We start from the raw sequence: 22177 nt of genomic DNA, 5'->3' as shown, positions 1-22177 counted from the left end.
ATGTAGACCTGCAAAGACAATCGTTTGTACACCATTGGGGCATTTCATACAAAGAGTTGCACAGCTAAAACATACCAGTCCACTGTCTGCTTGCTGGAACCTGAACGCCTCTAGTTGAAACCGTAGCTTATCACCTTGAGTCCGAGGCATAAAGTGAGACGTGGATCCTGTGAACTTGGCATCAACCAGGCACCTGTAAACAGAACCCAGTTAGAAAACCTACAACCCTTCTGGAAGCTGGTATACATGAGGTAGCACCTCTTACCCATTATTCTCAATAAAGGAGTATCTGGGGACAGAAGCGACATCAGGGACTGCAGTAGCCACGCAGCTGTCCACAAACACACGGATGGGAACATGGCTGTACAAAAGTACTGATGCTTCAAGATTTATCATGTCACCCAGGAAGTACTGGTTAGAAGGTCGCTCAAACATCCAGTCATCTGCAAAGAAAGGGTCTTAGTACAGGTTCACAAGCACGATACAAATCTTTTTGGGGATACACCAACCAGTCATGAGCTTGAGGGAGAAGACAAAGACTTCCTCCGCAACCCTAGTTGAGGCATAGGGGATCCAAGTGGGCATTAAGGCATCGCTGCTCACATTATGTGTTCTGTAGGAGTTAAACAAGCGGTCATCTCATGTCCATAAATGTCGGATCAGCAGATCCAGCGAGTCTCAAATAATGGAATCCTCACCTGGGATAGTGACACTCGATACCAACCACCGCACTACTGCTCCTGACAATAGGAACACCATATGAAACCTCTTGAGGGGTGTAGATAATGTTGTATGTATAGACAAGCTCATCCTCAGTCACCTACAAAGAAAAAGTTAATAGAATACAAACATGGAGATTTTTGAACTGTCTCTGTGAGTAACATCAAAATAAAACCCTACCATTGATGTGCTGCTACATCCATGCAGTTCAGACTCAAAGATGAGCACTTGAGCAGAAGGATCCTCTCCAGTTGCAGTACATCCTCCCAGTGTAAAAGCAGAGGACAACAGTGGGTTCCCAGTCCCAAAGAAGTCCTTCATCACTTCCAAATATACTGAATTCTCTCCACACTGAGCAGCCACACTGTTGGCAGGGATAGGATGCGGCATATCAAAAGGAATGTAGGGTTGCTGCGGTTCTTCTGGTAGACTTGGAAAGCTCCACGTCAGTTTCGCCACTGGACCCTGCAACAGCTCTTTTGATTGAACACCCATAAGATCTTGAGAAGGCTTTCCAAAGTCAGTCCTGACTGGTGTCTGGACAGGAAACTGAGTAGAGAATGTTTGTGGTGCAAATACATGTTTACTGGGAACCACAGATATCCTGGAATCGGCCTGTTGAGAAGCTTGAGCTAATGTCCTAGGCCTAAACTCACTTGGACTGCGATTATGAGCTGCTCTTGCTCTCCATTGTGCATCAGAAAATCCAAGAGTAAGAAAAACCACCAAACCAACTCCACTCTGCCAAAACCCCATTATTGCCAAACTTGATTCCACAACACTTTAGGGTGCTAACAGCCAAATTTATACAGATGTAAATCATTATGGCTCCACCTTTCTCGTGACAAGCATAATTTTTCTCTGCACCTGCCAATTTACTCAATCAATATGTCACAGGTGAAAGTCATTGATTCTTTATTACTCAGGATAAAATGAAGTACCAAATAAGGGCATGTTATTAGTAGCTAAACCAAATGATTTCTTATTTTCACCAAAATGACAGATAAATTCTCTGAAACACAAAAAACCAAACACAAACAAGTCTCTTTTATTCTTCCTTTTATATTCATTCAGAAACATGGCCACAGACAGAATTGAACACTAGAGTATCCAAAATAATAATGTTGAGTATGTTTATAGTCAGGTTTAGATTGTAACAAACGTTCTTCCCTCACACCAACAGCAATCTTCAGCAATGTAGTTCAGAACAAAAGGAATACAAGATCATAACATTGATTTTATAATAGATTCACTTACATGTTTTTTCCCTGTTACAACTGTCATGATTAGGTTGATCAATTGAGCGTGGATTAATTGTAATTGACTTCATTTCTTCTTGAACTACACCATATGCTGGTCAGCACCAAAAGGCAATAATCTGAACAGTCTACTAAACAAAATTAATTTGAAATATTAACAGATACGAACAAAATAAAAATACAATAAACATTAGTCTCCCACGCAGTTTATGTTGTAAATACAGTGCAGCGTTTCCGTGTCAGAATGCCAGTTCTGTATTGGCCGACGATGACCGTGATGCTGACGCAGGAGCTGGCCAATAATGAGGCGGCGTTCTGACTCTGTATTTACAACATAAACTGCGCATGGAGACTGACGCAGATGAGAAGAGACTGTTGAATAAAGTCGTTGTTTTTTGCGCACAAAAAGTATTCTCAACGCTTCTTAACATTAAGGTTGAACCACTGTAGTCACATGGACTATTTTAACAATGTCTGTACTACCTTTCTGGGCCTTGAAAGTGGTCGTTGTGTTGCTTTCTATGTGGGGTCAGAGAGCTCATGGATTTCATCAAAAAAAATATCTTAATTTGTGTTCCAAAGATGAATAAAAGTTTTACAGGTTTGGAAAGACATGAGGATGTGTAATTAATGACAGAATTTTCATTTTTGGGTGAACTAACCCTTTAAAGTCCCCGTGAACCGGAAGTAGCAACTGATTTTTCTTCAGTGCTGTGATACATTTCCAAATGAAAAGGAATATTGAATAGAGGACGGGGTTTTACATCAGCGCACCTCCTCTCCATCTCTCGCTCATAGCAGACTGATGGTTGAACAGGAGAGGTTAATGATATTCAAACCAAAGCTGTCAAACTGACGTTATCGGAAAAGGAACACCATTCTAGACCAGAAGGAAATTCAGATTTTTATTAAACATTACGACAAAAAAAAAAAAAATTCTGTGCATTAACTTGCAGATTCATTGTTCACCCTAAGACCAGTAATGTGTGCTAACCAGGGGTGGTTTCTTCATTTGGGCGATGCACCACCAAAGTGCAAAAGGGACAGATTTTTCAATCACATTCAACCCCAGAGTTACGCAGTCACTATTCTAGACTGTTATGCCTCTGGATGTATATATGATTTTTGAAAACATCTCCAATACTTAAACGATTTGATTGACAGCAGTTGAGGCAAAGTTGGTCCGAACGAGGAGTTCTGCCATGTGGTATGAATGTTCTGGGCATATGCAAAAAAAAAAAAAATCTTGTGATACACTCCTGTAAACACATGGAAAAAAAGCAACATTTTTGCATCCAGTTGCAGACGTCGAGGAAATTGACTTTCCTCTGATAATGGACCAAACGCCAGAGTCTCTAGACATTCTTTCTGCACATGTTTGGTTCCAGTCAGGCTTAAAAAAAAAAAAAAAAAAAATGACATTTCACCTGGTTGACATGGAATCAAAGATGTGCGTTGTGTCAAGAACTATGATATGAGACACTTGAGCCTGCAGCAAATGGTTAGGACTTGAGCGATTACATATTTTTGATCACTGTAGCGCCACCATTACGTCAAATGAGGTGAGCCTTAGTGATGTAGACAGGATGGGTACTACACTCCCACACACAAAACTCCTTTTAAATATTTACACATTCAAATTGAACAATCCTTATACAATTTAATCAAGTATTCAGTTTAATGGAATTTTACTAATGATCGAATATGTAAATCTTACATTTTAATAAGTACACAAGCTTGAGCTGCTGTAAAGTTTAGCGTTTTAAAATGGGGGGGGGGAATATGGATTTGACTCCTTTTGGAGCCCATCGATGAATTGCAGTTTAAGTCACTTCCGTGTTAGCTTCAAGAGAGACCACAGGAGGTTGCCGCTTTGCTTGAATCCCCAAAAATATAGAAGCAAAAGTATCCACTAAGCACCAGAAAGGATGTGATGCCATTGGAATGCATTTTAGGGTTGTAACAGGCCTAGCCCTACAAATGACTGAAGCAAAATATCAGTCCCCACACAGGCCAGAAGTAAAAAGGCATTACATGGTGCATATTCAAACAGTCAAATCTTGTAACCTGGATGGATGCGTTTAGGATTGTGCCAGTGAAGACAATACACAAACCTATTTAGATAATCTTTTATTAAATCACATGGCATTTCCAGTTATTTTTGGCCATAGTCCTTAACGTTGATGGGGCCGACAGACGCCTTTTCCCATTGTAGATCTGAGGAACAAATATCAGTGAGAACTAAAGTCATGAATGACAATAACAAGTTATCAGAGTTAGTCCATACCCGTAAGCAGCCGATCACTTCCACGTCTGATGCTACAAGTGCTGTCACAGCAGCCACACACCTGGTTAGACTCATCTGCGGACACCCAACTGACAAGAAACAACCTCAGTTAAGCTGGAGACAACCAATTTACCTGTAAACCCATCTAGCAGGCAACATACCCATTAGCAGAGAATGAACAAGCTTTTTGCTCAGAACTTGAGGTTGCTGCAGCCGCCTTCAAAATGCATGTGATGTAGACCTGCAAAGACAATCGTTTGTACACCATTGGGGCATTTCATACAAAGAGTTGCACAGCTAAAACATACCAGTCCACTGTCTGCTTGCTGGAACCTGAACGCCTCTAGTTGAAACCGTAGCTTATCACCTTGAGTCCGAGGCATAAAGTGAGACGTGGATCCTGTGAACTTGGCATCAACCAGGCACCTGTAAACAGAACCCAGTTAGAAAACCTACAACCCTTCTGGAAGCTGGTATACATGAGGTAGCACCTCTTACCCATTATTCTCAATAAAGGAGTATCTGGGGACAGAAGCGACATCAGGGACTGCAGTAGCCACGCAGCTGTCCACAAACACACGGATGGGAACATGGCTGTACAAAAGTACTGATGCTTCAAGATTTATCATGTCACCCAGGAAGTACTGGTTAGAAGGTCGCTCAAACATCCAGTCATCTGCAAAGAAAGGGTCTTAGTACAGGTTCACAAGCACGATACAAATCTTTTTGGGGATACACCAACCAGTCATGAGCTTGAGGGAGAAGACAAAGACTTCCTCCGCAACCCTAGTTGAGGCATAGGGGATCCAAGTGGGCATTAAGGCATCGCTGCTCACATTATGTGTTCTGTAGGAGTTAAACAAGCGGTCATCTCATGTCCATAAATGTCGGATCAGCAGATCCAGCGAGTCTCAAATAATGGAATCCTCACCTGGGATAGTGACACTCGATACCAACCACCGCACTACTGCTCCTGACAATAGGAACACCATATGAAACCTCTTGAGGGGTGTAGATAATGTTGTATGTATAGACAAGCTCATCCTCAGTCACCTACAAAGAAAAAGTTAATAGAATACAAACATGGAGATTTTTGAACTGTCTCTGTGAGTAACATCAAAATAAAACCCTACCATTGATGTGCTGCTACATCCATGCAGTTCAGACTCAAAGATGAGCACTTGAGCAGAAGGATCCTCTCCAGTTGCAGTACATCCTCCCAGTGTAAAAGCAGAGGACAACAGTGGGTTCCCAGTCCCAAAGAAGTCCTTCATCACTTCCAAATATACTGAATTCTCTCCACACTGAGCAGCCACACTGTTGGCAGGGATAGGATGCGGCATATCAAAAGGAATGTAGGGTTGCTGCGGTTCTTCTGGTAGACTTGGAAAGCTCCACGTCAGTTTCGCCACTGGACCCTGCAACAGCTCTTTTGATTGAACACCCATAAGATCTTGAGAAGGCTTTCCAAAGTCAGTCCTGACTGGTGTCTGGACAGGAAACTGAGTAGAGAATGTTTGTGGTGCAAATACATGTTTACTGGGAACCACAGATATCCTGGAATCGGCCTGTTGAGAAGCTTGAGCTAATGTCCTAGGCCTAAACTCACTTGGACTGCGATTATGAGCTGCTCTTGCTCTCCATTGTGCATCAGAAAATCCAAGAGTAAGAAAAACCACCAAACCAACTCCACTCTGCCAAAACCCCATTATTGCCAAACTTGATTCCACAACACTTTAGGGTGCTAACAGCCAAATTTATACAGATGTAAATCATTATGGCTCCACCTTTCTCGTGACAAGCATAATTTTTCTCTGCACCTGCCAATTTACTCAATCAATATGTCACAGGTGAAAGTCATTGATTCTTTATTACTCAGGATAAAATGAAGTACCAAATAAGGGCATGTTATTAGTAGCTAAACCAAATGATTTCTTATTTTCACCAAAATGACAGATAAATTCTCTGAAACACAAAAAACCAAACACAAACAAGTCTCTTTTATTCTTCCTTTTATATTCATTCAGAAACATGGCCACAGACAGAATTGAACACTAGAGTATCCAAAATAATAATGTTGAGTATGTTTATAGTCAGGTTTAGATTGTAACAAACGTTCTTCCCTCACACCAACAGCAATCTTCAGCAATGTAGTTCAGAACAAAAGGAATACAAGATCATAACATTGATTTTATAATAGATTCACTTACATGTTTTTTCCCTGTTACAACTGTCATGATTAGGTTGATCAATTGAGCGTGGATTAATTGTAATTGACTTCATTTCTTCTTGAACTACACCATATGCTGGTCAGCACCAAAAGGCAATAATCTGAACAGTCTACTAAACAAAATTAATTTGAAATATTAACAGATACGAACAAAATAAAAATACAATAAACATTAGTCTCCCACGCAGTTTATGTTGTAAATACAGTGCAGCGTTTCCGTGTCAGAATGCCAGTTCTGTATTGGCCGACGATGACCGTGATGCTGACGCAGGAGCTGGCCAATAATGAGGCGGCGTTCTGACTCTGTATTTACAACATAAACTGCGCATGGAGACTGACGCAGATGAGAAGAGACTGTTGAATAAAGTCGTTGTTTTTTGCGCACAAAAAGTATTCTCAACGCTTCTTAACATTAAGGTTGAACCACTGTAGTCACATGGACTATTTTAACAATGTCTGTACTACCTTTCTGGGCCTTGAAAGTGGTCGTTGTGTTGCTTTCTATGTGGGGTCAGAGAGCTCATGGATTTCATCAAAAAAAATATCTTAATTTGTGTTCCAAAGATGAATAAAAGTTTTACAGGTTTGGAAAGACATGAGGATGTGTAATTAATGACAGAATTTTCATTTTTGGGTGAACTAACCCTTTAAAGTCCCCGTGAACCGGAAGTAGCAACTGATTTTTCTTCAGTGCTGTGATACATTTCCAAATGAAAAGGAATATTGAATAGAGGACGGGGTTTTACATCAGCGCACCTCCTCTCCATCTCTCGCTCATAGCAGACTGATGGTTGAACAGGAGAGGTTAATGATATTCAAACCAAAGCTGTCAAACTGACGTTATCGGAAAAGGAACACCATTCTAGACCAGAAGGAAATTCAGATTTTTATTAAACATTACGACAAAAAAAAAAAAAATTCTGTGCATTAACTTGCAGATTCATTGTTCACCCTAAGACCAGTAATGTGTGCTAACCAGGGGTGGTTTCTTCATTTGGGCGATGCACCACCAAAGTGCAAAAGGGACAGATTTTTCAATCACATTCAACCCCAGAGTTACGCAGTCACTATTCTAGACTGTTATGCCTCTGGATGTATATATGATTTTTGAAAACATCTCCAATACTTAAACGATTTGATTGACAGCAGTTGAGGCAAAGTTGGTCCGAACGAGGAGTTCTGCCATGTGGTATGAATGTTCTGGGCATATGCAAAAAAAAAAAAAATCTTGTGATACACTCCTGTAAACACATGGAAAAAAAAGCAACATTTTTGCATCCAGTTGCAGACGTCGAGGAAATTGACTTTCCTCTGATAATGGACCAAACGCCAGAGTCTCTAGACATTCTTTCTGCACATGTTTGGTTCCAGTCAGGCTTAAAAAAAAAAAAAAAAAAAATGACATTTCACCTGGTTGACATGGAATCAAAGATGTGCGTTGTGTCAAGAACTATGATATGAGACACTTGAGCCTGCAGCAAATGGTTAGGACTTGAGCGATTACATATTTTTGATCACTGTAGCGCCACCATTACGTCAAATGAGGTGAGCCTTAGTGATGTAGACAGGATGGGTACTACACTCCCACACACAAAACTCCTTTTAAATATTTACACATTCAAATTGAACAATCCTTATACAATTTAATCAAGTATTCAGTTTAATGGAATTTTACTAATGATCGAATATGTAAATCTTACATTTTAATAAGTACACAAGCTTGAGCTGCTGTAAAGTTTAGCGTTTTAAAATGGGGGGGGGGAATATGGATTTGACTCCTTTTGGAGCCCATCGATGAATTGCAGTTTAAGTCACTTCCGTGTTAGCTTCAAGAGAGACCACAGGAGGTTGCCGCTTTGCTTGAATCCCCAAAAATATAGAAGCAAAAGTATCCACTAAGCACCAGAAAGGATGTGATGCCATTGGAATGCATTTTAGGGTTGTAACAGGCCTAGCCCTACAAATGACTGAAGCAAAATATCAGTCCCCACACAGGCCAGAAGTAAAAAGGCATTACATGGTGCATATTCAAACAGTCAAATCTTGTAACCTGGATGGATGCGTTTAGGATTGTGCCAGTGAAGACAATACACAAACCTATTTAGATAATCTTTTATTAAATCACATGGCATTTCCAGTTATTTTTGGCCATAGTCCTTAACGTTGATGGGGCCGACAGACGCCTTTTCCCATTGTAGATCTGAGGAACAAATATCAGTGAGAACTAAAGTCATGAATGACAATAACAAGTTATCAGAGTTAGTCCATACCCGTAAGCAGCCGATCACTTCCACGTCTGATGCTACAAGTGCTGTCACAGCAGCCACACACCTGGTTAGACTCATCTGCGGACACCCAACTGACAAGAAACAACCTCAGTTAAGCTGGAGACAACCAATTTACCTGTAAACCCATCTAGCAGGCAACATACCCATTAGCAGAGAATGAACAAGCTTTTTGCTCAGAACTTGAGGTTGCTGCAGCCGCCTTCAAAATGCATGTGATGTAGACCTGCAAAGACAATCGTTTGTACACCATTGGGGCATTTCATACAAAGAGTTGCACAGCTAAAACATACCAGTCCACTGTCTGCTTGCTGGAACCTGAACGCCTCTAGTTGAAACCGTAGCTTATCACCTTGAGTCCGAGGCATAAAGTGAGACGTGGATCCTGTGAACTTGGCATCAACCAGGCACCTGTAAACAGAACCCAGTTAGAAAACCTACAACCCTTCTGGAAGCTGGTATACATGAGGTAGCACCTCTTACCCATTATTCTCAATAAAGGAGTATCTGGGGACAGAAGCGACATCAGGGACTGCAGTAGCCACGCAGCTGTCCACAAACACACGGATGGGAACATGGCTGTACAAAAGTACTGATGCTTCAAGATTTATCATGTCACCCAGGAAGTACTGGTTAGAAGGTCGCTCAAACATCCAGTCATCTGCAAAGAAAGGGTCTTAGTACAGGTTCACAAGCACGATACAAATCTTTTTGGGGATACACCAACCAGTCATGAGCTTGAGGGAGAAGACAAAGACTTCCTCCGCAACCCTAGTTGAGGCATAGGGGATCCAAGTGGGCATTAAGGCATCGCTGCTCACATTATGTGTTCTGTAGGAGTTAAACAAGCGGTCATCTCATGTCCATAAATGTCGGATCAGCAGATCCAGCGAGTCTCAAATAATGGAATCCTCACCTGGGATAGTGACACTCGATACCAACCACCGCACTACTGCTCCTGACAATAGGAACACCATATGAAACCTCTTGAGGGGTGTAGATAATGTTGTATGTATAGACAAGCTCATCCTCAGTCACCTACAAAGAAAAAGTTAATAGAATACAAACATGGAGATTTTTGAACTGTCTCTGTGAGTAACATCAAAATAAAACCCTACCATTGATGTGCTGCTACATCCATGCAGTTCAGACTCAAAGATGAGCACTTGAGCAGAAGGATCCTCTCCAGTTGCAGTACATCCTCCCAGTGTAAAAGCAGAGGACAACAGTGGGTTCCCAGTCCCAAAGAAGTCCTTCATCACTTCCAAATATACTGAATTCTCTCCACACTGAGCAGCCACACTGTTGGCAGGGATAGGATGCGGCATATCAAAAGGAATGTAGGGTTGCTGCGGTTCTTCTGGTAGACTTGGAAAGCTCCACGTCAGTTTCGCCACTGGACCCTGCAACAGCTCTTTTGATTGAACACCCATAAGATCTTGAGAAGGCTTTCCAAAGTCAGTCCTGACTGGTGTCTGGACAGGAAACTGAGTAGAGAATGTTTGTGGTGCAAATACATGTTTACTGGGAACCACAGATATCCTGGAATCGGCCTGTTGAGAAGCTTGAGCTAATGTCCTAGGCCTAAACTCACTTGGACTGCGATTATGAGCTGCTCTTGCTCTCCATTGTGCATCAGAAAATCCAAGAGTAAGAAAAACCACCAAACCAACTCCACTCTGCCAAAACCCCATTATTGCCAAACTTGATTCCACAACACTTTAGGGTGCTAACAGCCAAATTTATACAGATGTAAATCATTATGGCTCCACCTTTCTCGTGACAAGCATAATTTTTCTCTGCACCTGCCAATTTACTCAATCAATATGTCACAGGTGAAAGTCATTGATTCTTTATTACTCAGGATAAAATGAAGTACCAAATAAGGGCATGTTATTAGTAGCTAAACCAAATGATTTCTTATTTTCACCAAAATGACAGATAAATTCTCTGAAACACAAAAAACCAAACACAAACAAGTCTCTTTTATTCTTCCTTTTATATTCATTCAGAAACATGGCCACAGACAGAATTGAACACTAGAGTATCCAAAATAATAATGTTGAGTATGTTTATAGTCAGGTTTAGATTGTAACAAACGTTCTTCCCTCACACCAACAGCAATCTTCAGCAATGTAGTTCAGAACAAAAGGAATACAAGATCATAACATTGATTTTATAATAGATTCACTTACATGTTTTTTCCCTGTTACAACTGTCATGATTAGGTTGATCAATTGAGCGTGGATTAATTGTAATTGACTTCATTTCTTCTTGAACTACACCATATGCTGGTCAGCACCAAAAGGCAATAATCTGAACAGTCTACTAAACAAAATTAATTTGAAATATTAACAGATACGAACAAAATAAAAATACAATAAACATTAGTCTCCCACGCAGTTTATGTTGTAAATACAGTGCAGCGTTTCCGTGTCAGAATGCCAGTTCTGTATTGGCCGACGATGACCGTGATGCTGACGCAGGAGCTGGCCAATAATGAGGCGGCGTTCTGACTCTGTATTTACAACATAAACTGCGCATGGAGACTGACGCAGATGAGAAGAGACTGTTGAATAAAGTCGTTGTTTTTTGCGCACAAAAAGTATTCTCAACGCTTCTTAACATTAAGGTTGAACCACTGTAGTCACATGGACTATTTTAACAATGTCTGTACTACCTTTCTGGGCCTTGAAAGTGGTCGTTGTGTTGCTTTCTATGTGGGGTCAGAGAGCTCATGGATTTCATCAAAAAAAATATCTTAATTTGTGTTCCAAAGATGAATAAAAGTTTTACAGGTTTGGAAAGACATGAGGATGTGTAATTAATGACAGAATTTTCATTTTTGGGTGAACTAACCCTTTAAAGTCCCCGTGAACCGGAAGTAGCAACTGATTTTTCTTCAGTGCTGTGATACATTTCCAAATGAAAAGGAATATTGAATAGAGGACGGGGTTTTACATCAGCGCACCTCCTCTCCATCTCTCGCTCATAGCAGACTGATGGTTGAACAGGAGAGGTTAATGATATTCAAACCAAAGCTGTCAAACTGACGTTATCGGAAAAGGAACACCATTCTAGACCAGAAGGAAATTCAGATTTTTATTAAACATTACGACAAAAAAAAAAAAAATTCTGTGCATTAACTTGCAGATTCATTGTTCACCCTAAGACCAGTAATGTGTGCTAACCAGGGGTGGTTTCTTCATTTGGGCGATGCACCACCAAAGTGCAAAAGGGACAGATTTTTCAATCACATTCAACCCCAGAGTTACGCAGTCACTATTCTAGACTGTTATGCCTCTGGATGTATATATGATTTTTGAAAACATCTCCAATACTTAAACGATTTGATTGACAGCAGTTGAGGCAAAGTTGGTCCGAACGAGGAGTTCTGCCATGTGGTATGAATGTTCTGGGCATATGCAAAAAAAAAAAAAATCTTGTGATACACTCCTGTAAACACATGGAAAAAAAAGCAACATTTTTGCATCCAGTTGCAGACGTCGAGGAAATTGACTTTCCTCTGATAATGGACCAAACGCCAGAGTCTCTAGACATTCTTTCTGCACATGTTTGGTTCCAGTCAGGCTTAAAAAAAAAAAAAAAAAAAATGACATTTCACCTGGTTGACATGGAATCAAAGATGTGCGTTGTGTCAAGAACTATGATATGAGACACTTGAGCCTGCAGCAAATGGTTAGGACTTGAGCGATTACATATTTTTGATCACTGTAGCGCCACCATTACGTCAAATGAGGTGAGCCTTAGTGATGTAGACAGGATGGGTACTACACTCCCACACACAAAACTCCTTTTAAATATTTACACATTCAAATTGAACAATCCTTATACAATTTAATCAAGTATTCAGTTTAATGGAATTTTACTAATGATCGAATATGTAAATCTTACATTTTAATAAGTACACAAGCTTGAGCTGCTGTAAAGTTTAGCGTTTTAAAATGGGGGGGGGGAATATGGATTTGACTCCTTTTGGAGCCCATCGATGAATTGCAGTTTAAGTCACTTCCGTGTTAGCTTCAAGAGAGACCACAGGAGGTTGCCGCTTTGCTTGAATCCCCAAAAATATAGAAGCAAAAGTATCCACTAAGCACCAGAAAGGATGTGATGCCATTGGAATGCATTTTAGGGTTGTAACAGGCCTAGCCCTACAAATGACTGAAGCAAAATATCAGTCCCCACACAGGCCAGAAGTAAAAAGGCATTACATGGTGCATATTCAAACAGTCAAATCTTGTAACCTGGATGGATGCGTTTAGGATTGTGCCAGTGAAGACAATACACAAACCTATTTAGATAATCTTTTATTAAATCACATGGCATTTCCAGTTATTTTTGGCCATAGTCCTTAACGTTGATGGGGCCGACAGACGCCTTTTCCCATTGTAGATCTGAGGAACAAATATCAGTGAGAACTAAAGTCATGAATGACAATAACAAGTTATCAGAGTTAGTCCATACCCGTAAGCAGCCGATCACTTCCACGTCTGATGCTACAAGTGCTGTCACAGCAGCCACACACCTGGTTAGACTCATCTGCGGACACCCAACTGACAAGAAACAACCTCAGTTAAGCTGGAGACAACCAATTTACCTGTAAACCCATCTAGCAGGCAACATACCCATTAGCAGAGAATGAACAAGCTTTTTGCTCAGAACTTGAGGTTGCTGCAGCCGCCTTCAAAATGCATGTGATGTAGACCTGCAAAGACAATCGTTTGTACACCATTGGGGCATTTCATACAAAGAGTTGCACAGCTAAAACATACCAGTCCACTGTCTGCTTGCTGGAACCTGAACGCCTCTAGTTGAAACCGTAGCTTATCACCTTGAGTCCGAGGCATAAAGTGAGACGTGGATCCTGTGAACTTGGCATCAACCAGGCACCTGTAAACAGAACCCAGTTAGAAAACCTACAACCCTTCTGGAAGCTGGTATACATGAGGTAGCACCTCTTACCCATTATTCTCAATAAAGGAGTATCTGGGGACAGAAGCGACATCAGGGACTGCAGTAGCCACGCAGCTGTCCACAAACACACGGGAACATGGCTGTACAAAAGCACTGATGCTTCAAGATTTATCATGTCACCCAGGAAGTACTGGTTAGAAGGTCGCTCAAACATCCAGTCATCTGCAAAGAAAGGGTCTTAGCACAGGTTCACAAGCACGATACAAATCTGTTTGGGGATACACCAACCAGTCATGAGCTTGAGGGAGAAGACAAAGACTTCCTCCGCAACCCTAGTTGAGGCATATGGGATCCAAGTGGGCATTAAGGCGTCGCTGCTCACATTATGTGTTCTGTAGGAGTTAAAAAAGCGGTCATCTCATGTCCATAAATGTCGGATCAGCAGATCCAAAGGGTCTCAGATAATGGAATCCTCACCTTGGATAGTGACACTCGATACCAACCACCGCACTACTGCTCCTGACAATAGGAACACCATATGAAACCTCTTGAGGGGTGTAGATAATGTTGTATGTATAAACAAGCTCATCCTCAGTCACCTAAATAGAAAAAAGTTAATAGAATACGAACATGGGAGATTTTTGAACTGTCTCTGTGAGTAACATCAAAATAAAACCCTACCATTGATGTGCTGCTACATCCATGCAGTTCAGACTCAAAGATGAGCACTTGAGCAGAAGGATCCTCTCCAGTTGCAGTACATCCTCCCAGTGTAAAAGCAGAGGACAACAGTGGGTTCCCAGTCCCAAAGAAGTCCTTCATCACTTCCACATATACTGAATTCTCTCCACACTGAGCACCTACACTGTTGGCAGGGATAGGATGCGGCATATCAAAAGGAATGTAGGGTTGCTGCGGTTCTTCTGGTAGACTTGGAAAGCTCCACGTCAGTTTCGCCACTGGACCCTGCAACAGCTCTTTTGATTGAACACCCATAAGATCCTGAGAAGGCTTTCCAAAGTCAGTCCTGACTGGTGTCTGGACAGGAAACTGAGCAGGGAATGTTTGTGGTGCAAATACATGTTTACTGGGAACCACAGATATCCTGGAATCAGCCTGTTGAGAAGCTTGAGCTAATGTCCTAGGCCTAAACTCACTTGGACTGCGATTATGTGCTGCTCTTGCTCTCCATTGTGCATCAGAAAATCCAAGAGTAAGAATAACCACCAATCCAACTCCAACCTGCCAAAACCCCATTATTGCCAAGCTTGATTCCACAACATTTTAGGGTGCTAACAGCCAAATTTATACAGATGTAAATCAGCATGGCTCCACCTTTTCTCGTGACAAGTATAATTTTTCTCTGCACCCGCCAATTTACTCAATCAACATGTCACAGGTGAAAGTCATTGATTCTTTATTACTCAGGATAAAATGAAGTACCAAATAAAGGCATGCTATTAGTAGCTTAAACAAATGATTTCTTATTTTCTCCACGATGACAGATCAGGGCCTGTATTTATCAAGCTTCTCAAAGTGCCAATTTAGTCATAAGTGCTGAGAATTCATGAAATTTACCCCTACTTTCAAACTTAAGTATAAAAGCAAGTTATCAAATTTCTTAAAGTTAAGAATCAATCTTCCTCTCCCAGTTATTTAAGACAGATCGAGAGGTCTCTCAAGTGGTTAGGAGTTGCCAGTAGGGGCTTGTGATGGCAGACAGAGACGTGCGTAAATCTTTCAGGAGAGGAAGAAAAAATGTTTTTGAAATATTTGACGACGAGCAGTTTGGACTGAGCAAGCATCGTCTTTTTCAGTGCTGGTTAATTTTGCCATTTATTAAAAAAAAGATTCCGCTGTTCGTATGATTCGGCAAAAAGTAGCGCTTCTTCTTCCTTCCTCCCACCAATTCTGTATTCTTTTGGATTATATCATAAAATCTAGCCTATGCAGGTGAGTTAACAGCACACTGGTTTAAAAATGTTAATTTGTAAGACATGGTGGGAAAAGTGTTTATCTTTAATTTCCAATGTGAATATCATAATGTATTCTCTTGAAAATTATTTATTGTGTTTTGAATGCAAACTCCCCTTTATTCCCCTTAATTCTCAGATGCTTGATAAATACGGGCCCTGGGGACCGTTCTTCGTACCTCGCTAACTCTGTTAGCTGGATTTGATTGTTGATGATTTGGCATTTGGCATTGTTGATGATTGTTGATGTCATTACGTTGCTCTCCTGACGCCAGCCAATCGCTGCATTGCTGATCATGGTTTCAAGTATCGAGGCATCTGCCCTCTTCAGGGAACACAAGAACGCGCAGTGATCTTAGATCATTTAATCCAGATATTTAAATCCAATCCGCAAATTCGTTTGAAGAACCAAATTAGCCAGACATCGGTTGCACGATTAAAATATCTGGGATCTGTAAAATCATCTCGGATGTATTAAGCGAGGTACAAAGAACGGACCCCAATTCTCTGAAACACAACCGAACACAAAAGTCTTTTTGTGTCTTCCTTTTTTATGAATTCAGAAACATGGCCACAGACAGAATTGTACACTAGAGTATCCAAAATAATAATGTTGAGTATGTTAAAAGTCAGGTTTAGATTGTAACAAACGTTCTTCTCTCACATCAGCAATCTTCACAAGCCGGGACTGAAATGGAGAAATGTAGTTCAGAATAAAAGGAATGCAAGATCATAACAATGATTTTATAATAGATTCAATTACATGTTTTCTCCCTGTTACAACTGTCATGATTAGGTTGATCAATTGAGTGTGGATTAATTGTCGACTTCATTCCTTCTTTAACTACACTGTATGCTGGTCAGCCCCAAAAGGCAATAATCTGAACAGTCTAAACAAATTTAATTTAAAAATATTAACAGATCCGAACAAAAGACAAGCTCAGTAATAGACATTAAGAACTTAAAAAATGTTGGTGTTTGAAGCATGACATAGGACACATTGAAACACGCTGGACAATCTTAAAGAAAATATATATTGTTCACAAATAGTTTGTGAAGCAGCACAAGTAATAAAAAGTATTAAACTATTTTAAATCCGATTATTTTTCCTGTTTCACAGCCAGACTCAACATTTTCTCATCCTGTCTCTTCAGAAAGAAACAACTTGTGTGCCACTGAACAGGTATCTACTTTAACACAAACTTTGGCTCACACATTTGGTTGCTTATCCTGCAAATTCACAGCTCTAAATGGCTGATAGAGCCTGAAAAATAAATAAATCATTAAATAAAAACAAATATAGCTGCTAGCAGAAATTATCTGGGTCCAAGTGCTTTAAGGTCTTTATGACATTGCTGATGGGGTCATTCAAGATGGAGAATATGCTTAACACAACCCACATGTGGAAATTAAAGGGTTAAAGAATAATAATTAATACACACATGCCTACACATACTTATTGTTGATACAGATATTTGAAATATATGATAGGTAAAATCCTTAGTACATGTCTCCTTATAACACCATCTTCAACTTTCAAATTAATCGTAATGTGGCACAATTGTCAAACACTGACACTTCAATAGAAACGAAGAGATGAATTTTGACCTAATGTGGTCGTAAATGTTATAATAGTGATGTTTAATGCCTAAATATGAATCAGAACAATATTAATGAGTAGTATGACAAGATTACTATTATAACCCCTAGAAGGCAGCAGAGGACCATTCATTGGCTCACGTTCATTTTAAAACAGTTTGTTTTTATTTTCCTTCAATGCCCTGTTGATGGCGATATAACTAAGAAACTAACTGCTGCAGAAAAAGTTAGGTTCCATGCAAAATGTAATAAGTAATTGCATTACTCATCACAAATGTATTGAAGTAAAGAGTGCAAATATTCATTCAAAAATAGTCAAGTAAGTAAAAGTTGCTAATATCTTTGATACGTTGATACAAAAAAAAAAGATACTTAAGTGCTAACTAATTACATTCACTCAAATACTTTACACCACTGTTGTTATGTCTATGTCATTCACCTTTCATTTTGAGGTCAAGTCCTTCCCCCAAATACATTTTTTTCTGACGTGGGCGATAAGTACTGTCAATGATTTATTTTTCAAGCTGAAGGATATGGCAGTTCATGATTTTACTTCTAAAAAGCAAACTTTTAATGCATGTTTTGGATTTTATATTATATATTATGTGGCAACCCTTTGTGAAATTCAAAGAAATAAGGCATATTCTATGCGTGGCATCACTCTCTCATGAACGCTCATCAGCGAGGAGGACGTGAAGATAGGCTATAACAGTGTTGGGGAAAGTTACTTTGAAAAGTAATGCATTACAATATTGCGTTACTCCCTTAAAAAGTAACTAATTGAGTTACTTAGTTACTTTTTAAGAAAAGTAATGCATTGCGTTACTTTTGCGCTTCTTTTTCTCACCTGGTCTGGGCTTGTTTTTGTTTTTGTTTATAACAAAAAAGTTATATTTTTGTGCAACGGTAAAGACCTCTTCATACCAAAATTGAAATAAGCCCCAGGCTGAGGTAAAAATGCAAATTCACGCATGAACAGTAGAGGGCGCAGCTCTGCTGTGCTGCCATTCTGGATAATGGTAGAATAGGATGCAGGAGAAAAAAGTTTTACCAATAAAAGCAATTTTCATCATCAAAGGTCAGCAGCAAGACATTGGTAAATTAAATATAAAGGTAGATTATAGATAAAAATAGTTGTTTTATTTAACATTTAATTATTGGAGGTTTGCATAGTAGCTACTCTGATTTTGCATTTGACAGATTTTATTAATTTTGAGGAGTACAGAATCTTTATTGCGCAAGAGAAATAAATGCTCACATTTAGTCTGGAACTACAATAACCATTATGTTTACACACAACGCCTCTGCACTTATTTTTCTCAAAATGGGGGCAGGAGAGCTGTCAGTCAAATTAATGTGAAAAAGTAACTCAGATATTTTGTTGTAAATTTGAAAAGTAATGCGTTACTTTACTAGTTACTTGGAAAAAGTACTATTATTACGTAACTCAAGTTACTTGTAATGCGTTACTCCCAACACTGGCTATAACGTCCTTTCTTCACACAAAGTTATATAGGCTATACTTTAAATAGTAAACCTACTAAATAATACAGCCCACGAGATACTTTTAGAATACTTTTGTTTTACTGCGTCATTGTTTTTTCATTGCAACGAAAAAATATTGTTATAGTAAATAACTCGGGTTTTTTTTTTTTCGTCCAACAGAAGAAAGCAAGCCATACGGAACAAAACAAATGGTGAGTATGACAGAATTTTCATATATCCCTTTATATTTACCATGAGGATGACTTTAAAACAGAAATATGAATTTGAATGCGCATGAATGGGGTCTCCAGCAATAACACATAGGCCTATCACCTATTCATTGGGTCTCGCAGCGTGAGAGAGAGGCGCACACACTGCACTGCCCTCTCTCTCTTTCTCTCAACTCAACGACGCGCGCGCACACTGGCTGCACTGCCCACACAGACAGAGGCAGAGCCCGAGAGAGAAGGTGCCCCCCGAACTGCACTTCTGCCTGTTATTGTATATTACGCACTGAAAGAAACCGCAACAACTTTCCGTATATTCTGTCTCTCCAAATGTCCGTCATTAACACCACAGAAAGCTCTCAGTGGACATTTTGACCAGTTGTAACAGTGTTGAGCGTGCGGCACAGGTGAAGATGGCGAGGGGAACGTCGCGCGCACCGGTGTTTCTGTTTCTATCGCTGCTGCTCATTGAAACTTTAACGGCGCAGGAATTGCCCACCGGCGGCGTGAACGGATTCAGTTTGCACCCACCGTATTTTAACCTAGCGGAGGGGACGAAAATCACGGCCACGGCAACCTGCGGAGTGGACGAGAACGAGCAGCCGATTCAAGACCTGTACTGCAAACTGGTCGGGGGGCCCGTGTCAGGGGACCCGAGTCAGACTATTCAGGTAAATGTGTGTAAAATACTAACTTTTCTGCAGTTTACATCACTTAAACATGGATAATTTCGATTGTTATAGCTTATATTGGATTGTATTTGACTTTGTGAAATGCACTTTAAATCGTTTTTGTACCTACTTAAATGTAGCAATCAGATGGTACCAAAGTACTTAATAATTCCCATATTAATTTAGACCTACTTGGTATTCCAAGGTTGAACTGCCATGGGACACGTTACCATATAATATTTTCCAAATTAGGCTTCTTACCATAGTACTGTCCAAAAACATTGTAATATAATACTCTGGTTTTATTGTTTTGTTAGTCTAAACAAGTCAGGTCAGTGATTTTGGTCTTAAGGAACTGTGCAAAATCTTGATCTTTTCCTGAGTGCACCTGCTCAAGGTGAAAATGCCAAAGACCCCTATAAAGTGCGATACTGACTCACAAGAGACCCCCACTGGGGCTTCATCAGGAGGCTCAGGGGGCACGACTCAGCTTGTTGGCGAGTGAGTGAAATGTTTAAACATTGTAAAGAGTAAAACTCAACCCCCGTGTAGCGCTGCTACTGGGATTTTCCCTGAGGAATGTGTGGCATTCCTGTAGGAGACCTTGAGGGAGACACACACAGATTTACACCACACTTCAAAGAACATGTTAATAAAATGTTGCGACCTCATCGATTGTTGCAGGGACCTCTTGTGGCAATGTTCACGACATCACACATTTACATTATTCATTTAGCACAAACTTTTTTTCCAAAGCAACTTACACATGATATATAGATAGATACAATAAGCGATTTATCTCAAAGAGGCAATACAAAGTTTCAAACATTATTCAGAATAGTAGGCCTACCATAAGAATGTATTATAATTTTACAGTAATAACAGCAACTTTAGTAACTGGTATTTTGGCATAAACTATGGTTGCTGTGGTAATTTGGCTGTAAGCTGAACCTTCTTATGAAAGATTTGATTAATTGCTAGTCAAACGAAATCTTAATCATAATCAATCTCTGTAACCTTCACACATGGGTGGTCTCAACATAATTTGTGAATTTCTGATTGAATCTGCTCCTATTTGTTCGTTTATACTGTTATAAATGACTCTATTTTCCCACCCAAGTACTCTAAAAATGAATCATTAAAAGAGGTTTGAGTTGCCAGCAGTTGGATAATGAAGGGAGTGAATTCTTTCAGAGTTTTCACTGAAATCCTGCACACTAAACCCCTACAAATCCTCAGTGTTCACAAGCAACAAGTGTCTAAAACTATTTGCTGATCACAAAAAGGACTTCTGCATGTTCGAAATTGAGTTTTATTTTGACTTGTCTGTGAATCTTTTCCAGTCCCGGTTTCTACAACTCAGCTTACTGTGGAAAATAAGTCGTCGTTTTGTCCTTCAGTCTTTATTATCAGAAATAAACAAGGGATATCGCAAGGAATTGCGTCGGCAAAACAGAGTTGTTTATTTGCGCTCACTCTCTGCATTCGTTAAAAGAATTATGCAAATCATGTGGTCGAGTGGTGCAAACATTCCCCCAAAAACTGGTGCTGAATTTCAGTTTGTATGCCACAATTCCTTTGGCATCTGGATCAGCTTTTTAAATGCTTAAAGTTTCCAGTTATAACTCTTTTGTTTAATTTATCATCAGTAATTAATTAATTATTGCTGCCACGATAGAAAATGTACGCAGCAACAGTAAGAGCACACTATAACATCTGGATAAACTGGATTGATGGTGGTTAGTGAAAAGTTTCTGTGCTGTAATATCGCTCACAAAAGTGGCACAACTGAGTAGTGAATTTAATTCAAACAGACGTGTGAACATTTGAATTTTTTTGACCATAGAGGAGTTAGTTTGCTCTTTCATACTGTCTGAATTGAACTAAAAGTGGATCACAGTTAGAAACCTAAGACTTCCTTTACCAGAGTTTTATCTAGTGGCCGAGGCGTCTCAAGGCCAGGATTAAAGCTTACAGGTCAACTTGAATGTTTTACAGATAAGTCATTACCTGATCACATGACTTGCTAAAACGTTGTGCATTCAAAGCCTCAAATCATTGATACATTAAACTACTCAATCAACAGTTTTGTTTTGCAAAGCACACTGTAAACCTGAATAAGATGGCTCAAATATTTAAGTTAAGACATTTAAAGGGTTACTTCAGCGATTAAGCATTAAGCTTTGTATCATTAGAAACCCAGTAGTATATTTGATTGATTGTGCCCCCCCCCCATATCCACCTGTGACTAGAGATTTATGTATTTTATGTCTGGAAAAAAGCCTCCAATGACGCAAATATCGTCATTTTGCGTCATCGGAGGCTTTTTTGGCCATAGGCTAAAGACTACAGCCAGTAGACGGAGCTAGTTCCACATGTTTTCAACCCGCCCAGGGGTGGGATCTCACTCACAGAATGTAGACACAGACGGCCGCACGCACGGACACTGATAACGGAGCGGTGTGGAGCAAAGCGAGTGTTCTCAATTAATTCCTATGAGAGTTAA

General features: G+C 39.9%; 2 protein-coding genes across 3 annotated transcripts in view; both read left to right on the top strand.

Annotated features, from left to right (window-relative positions):
* The window catches only part of tcea2 (transcription elongation factor A (SII), 2), a 774534-nt gene that overhangs the window by 117753 nt on the left and 634604 nt on the right, over window positions 1–22177 (top strand). The window lies entirely within an intron of this gene.
* lama5 (laminin, alpha 5) overlaps window positions 19212–22177 on the top strand; it is a 96843-nt gene continuing 93877 nt past the window's right edge. The window contains exon 1 of one of the 2 annotated variants that reach the window (XM_079803567.1): window positions 19212–19671. In XM_079803567.1, the coding sequence (XP_079659693.1) occupies window positions 19414–19671 (258 nt within the window). In that variant the 5' untranslated portion in view covers window positions 19212–19413. Of the gene's footprint in view, window positions 19678–22177 lie in introns of both variants that reach the window. The other variant, XM_079803566.1, reaches the window with a different exon arrangement.

This window comes from Gobio gobio (genome assembly GCF_949357685.1).
Source record: "Gobio gobio genome assembly, chromosome: 21".
In the NCBI taxonomy this organism is placed as follows: Eukaryota; Metazoa; Chordata; class Actinopteri; order Cypriniformes; family Gobionidae; genus Gobio; species Gobio gobio.
This window is presented reverse-complemented; position numbering and strand designations above follow the sequence as displayed.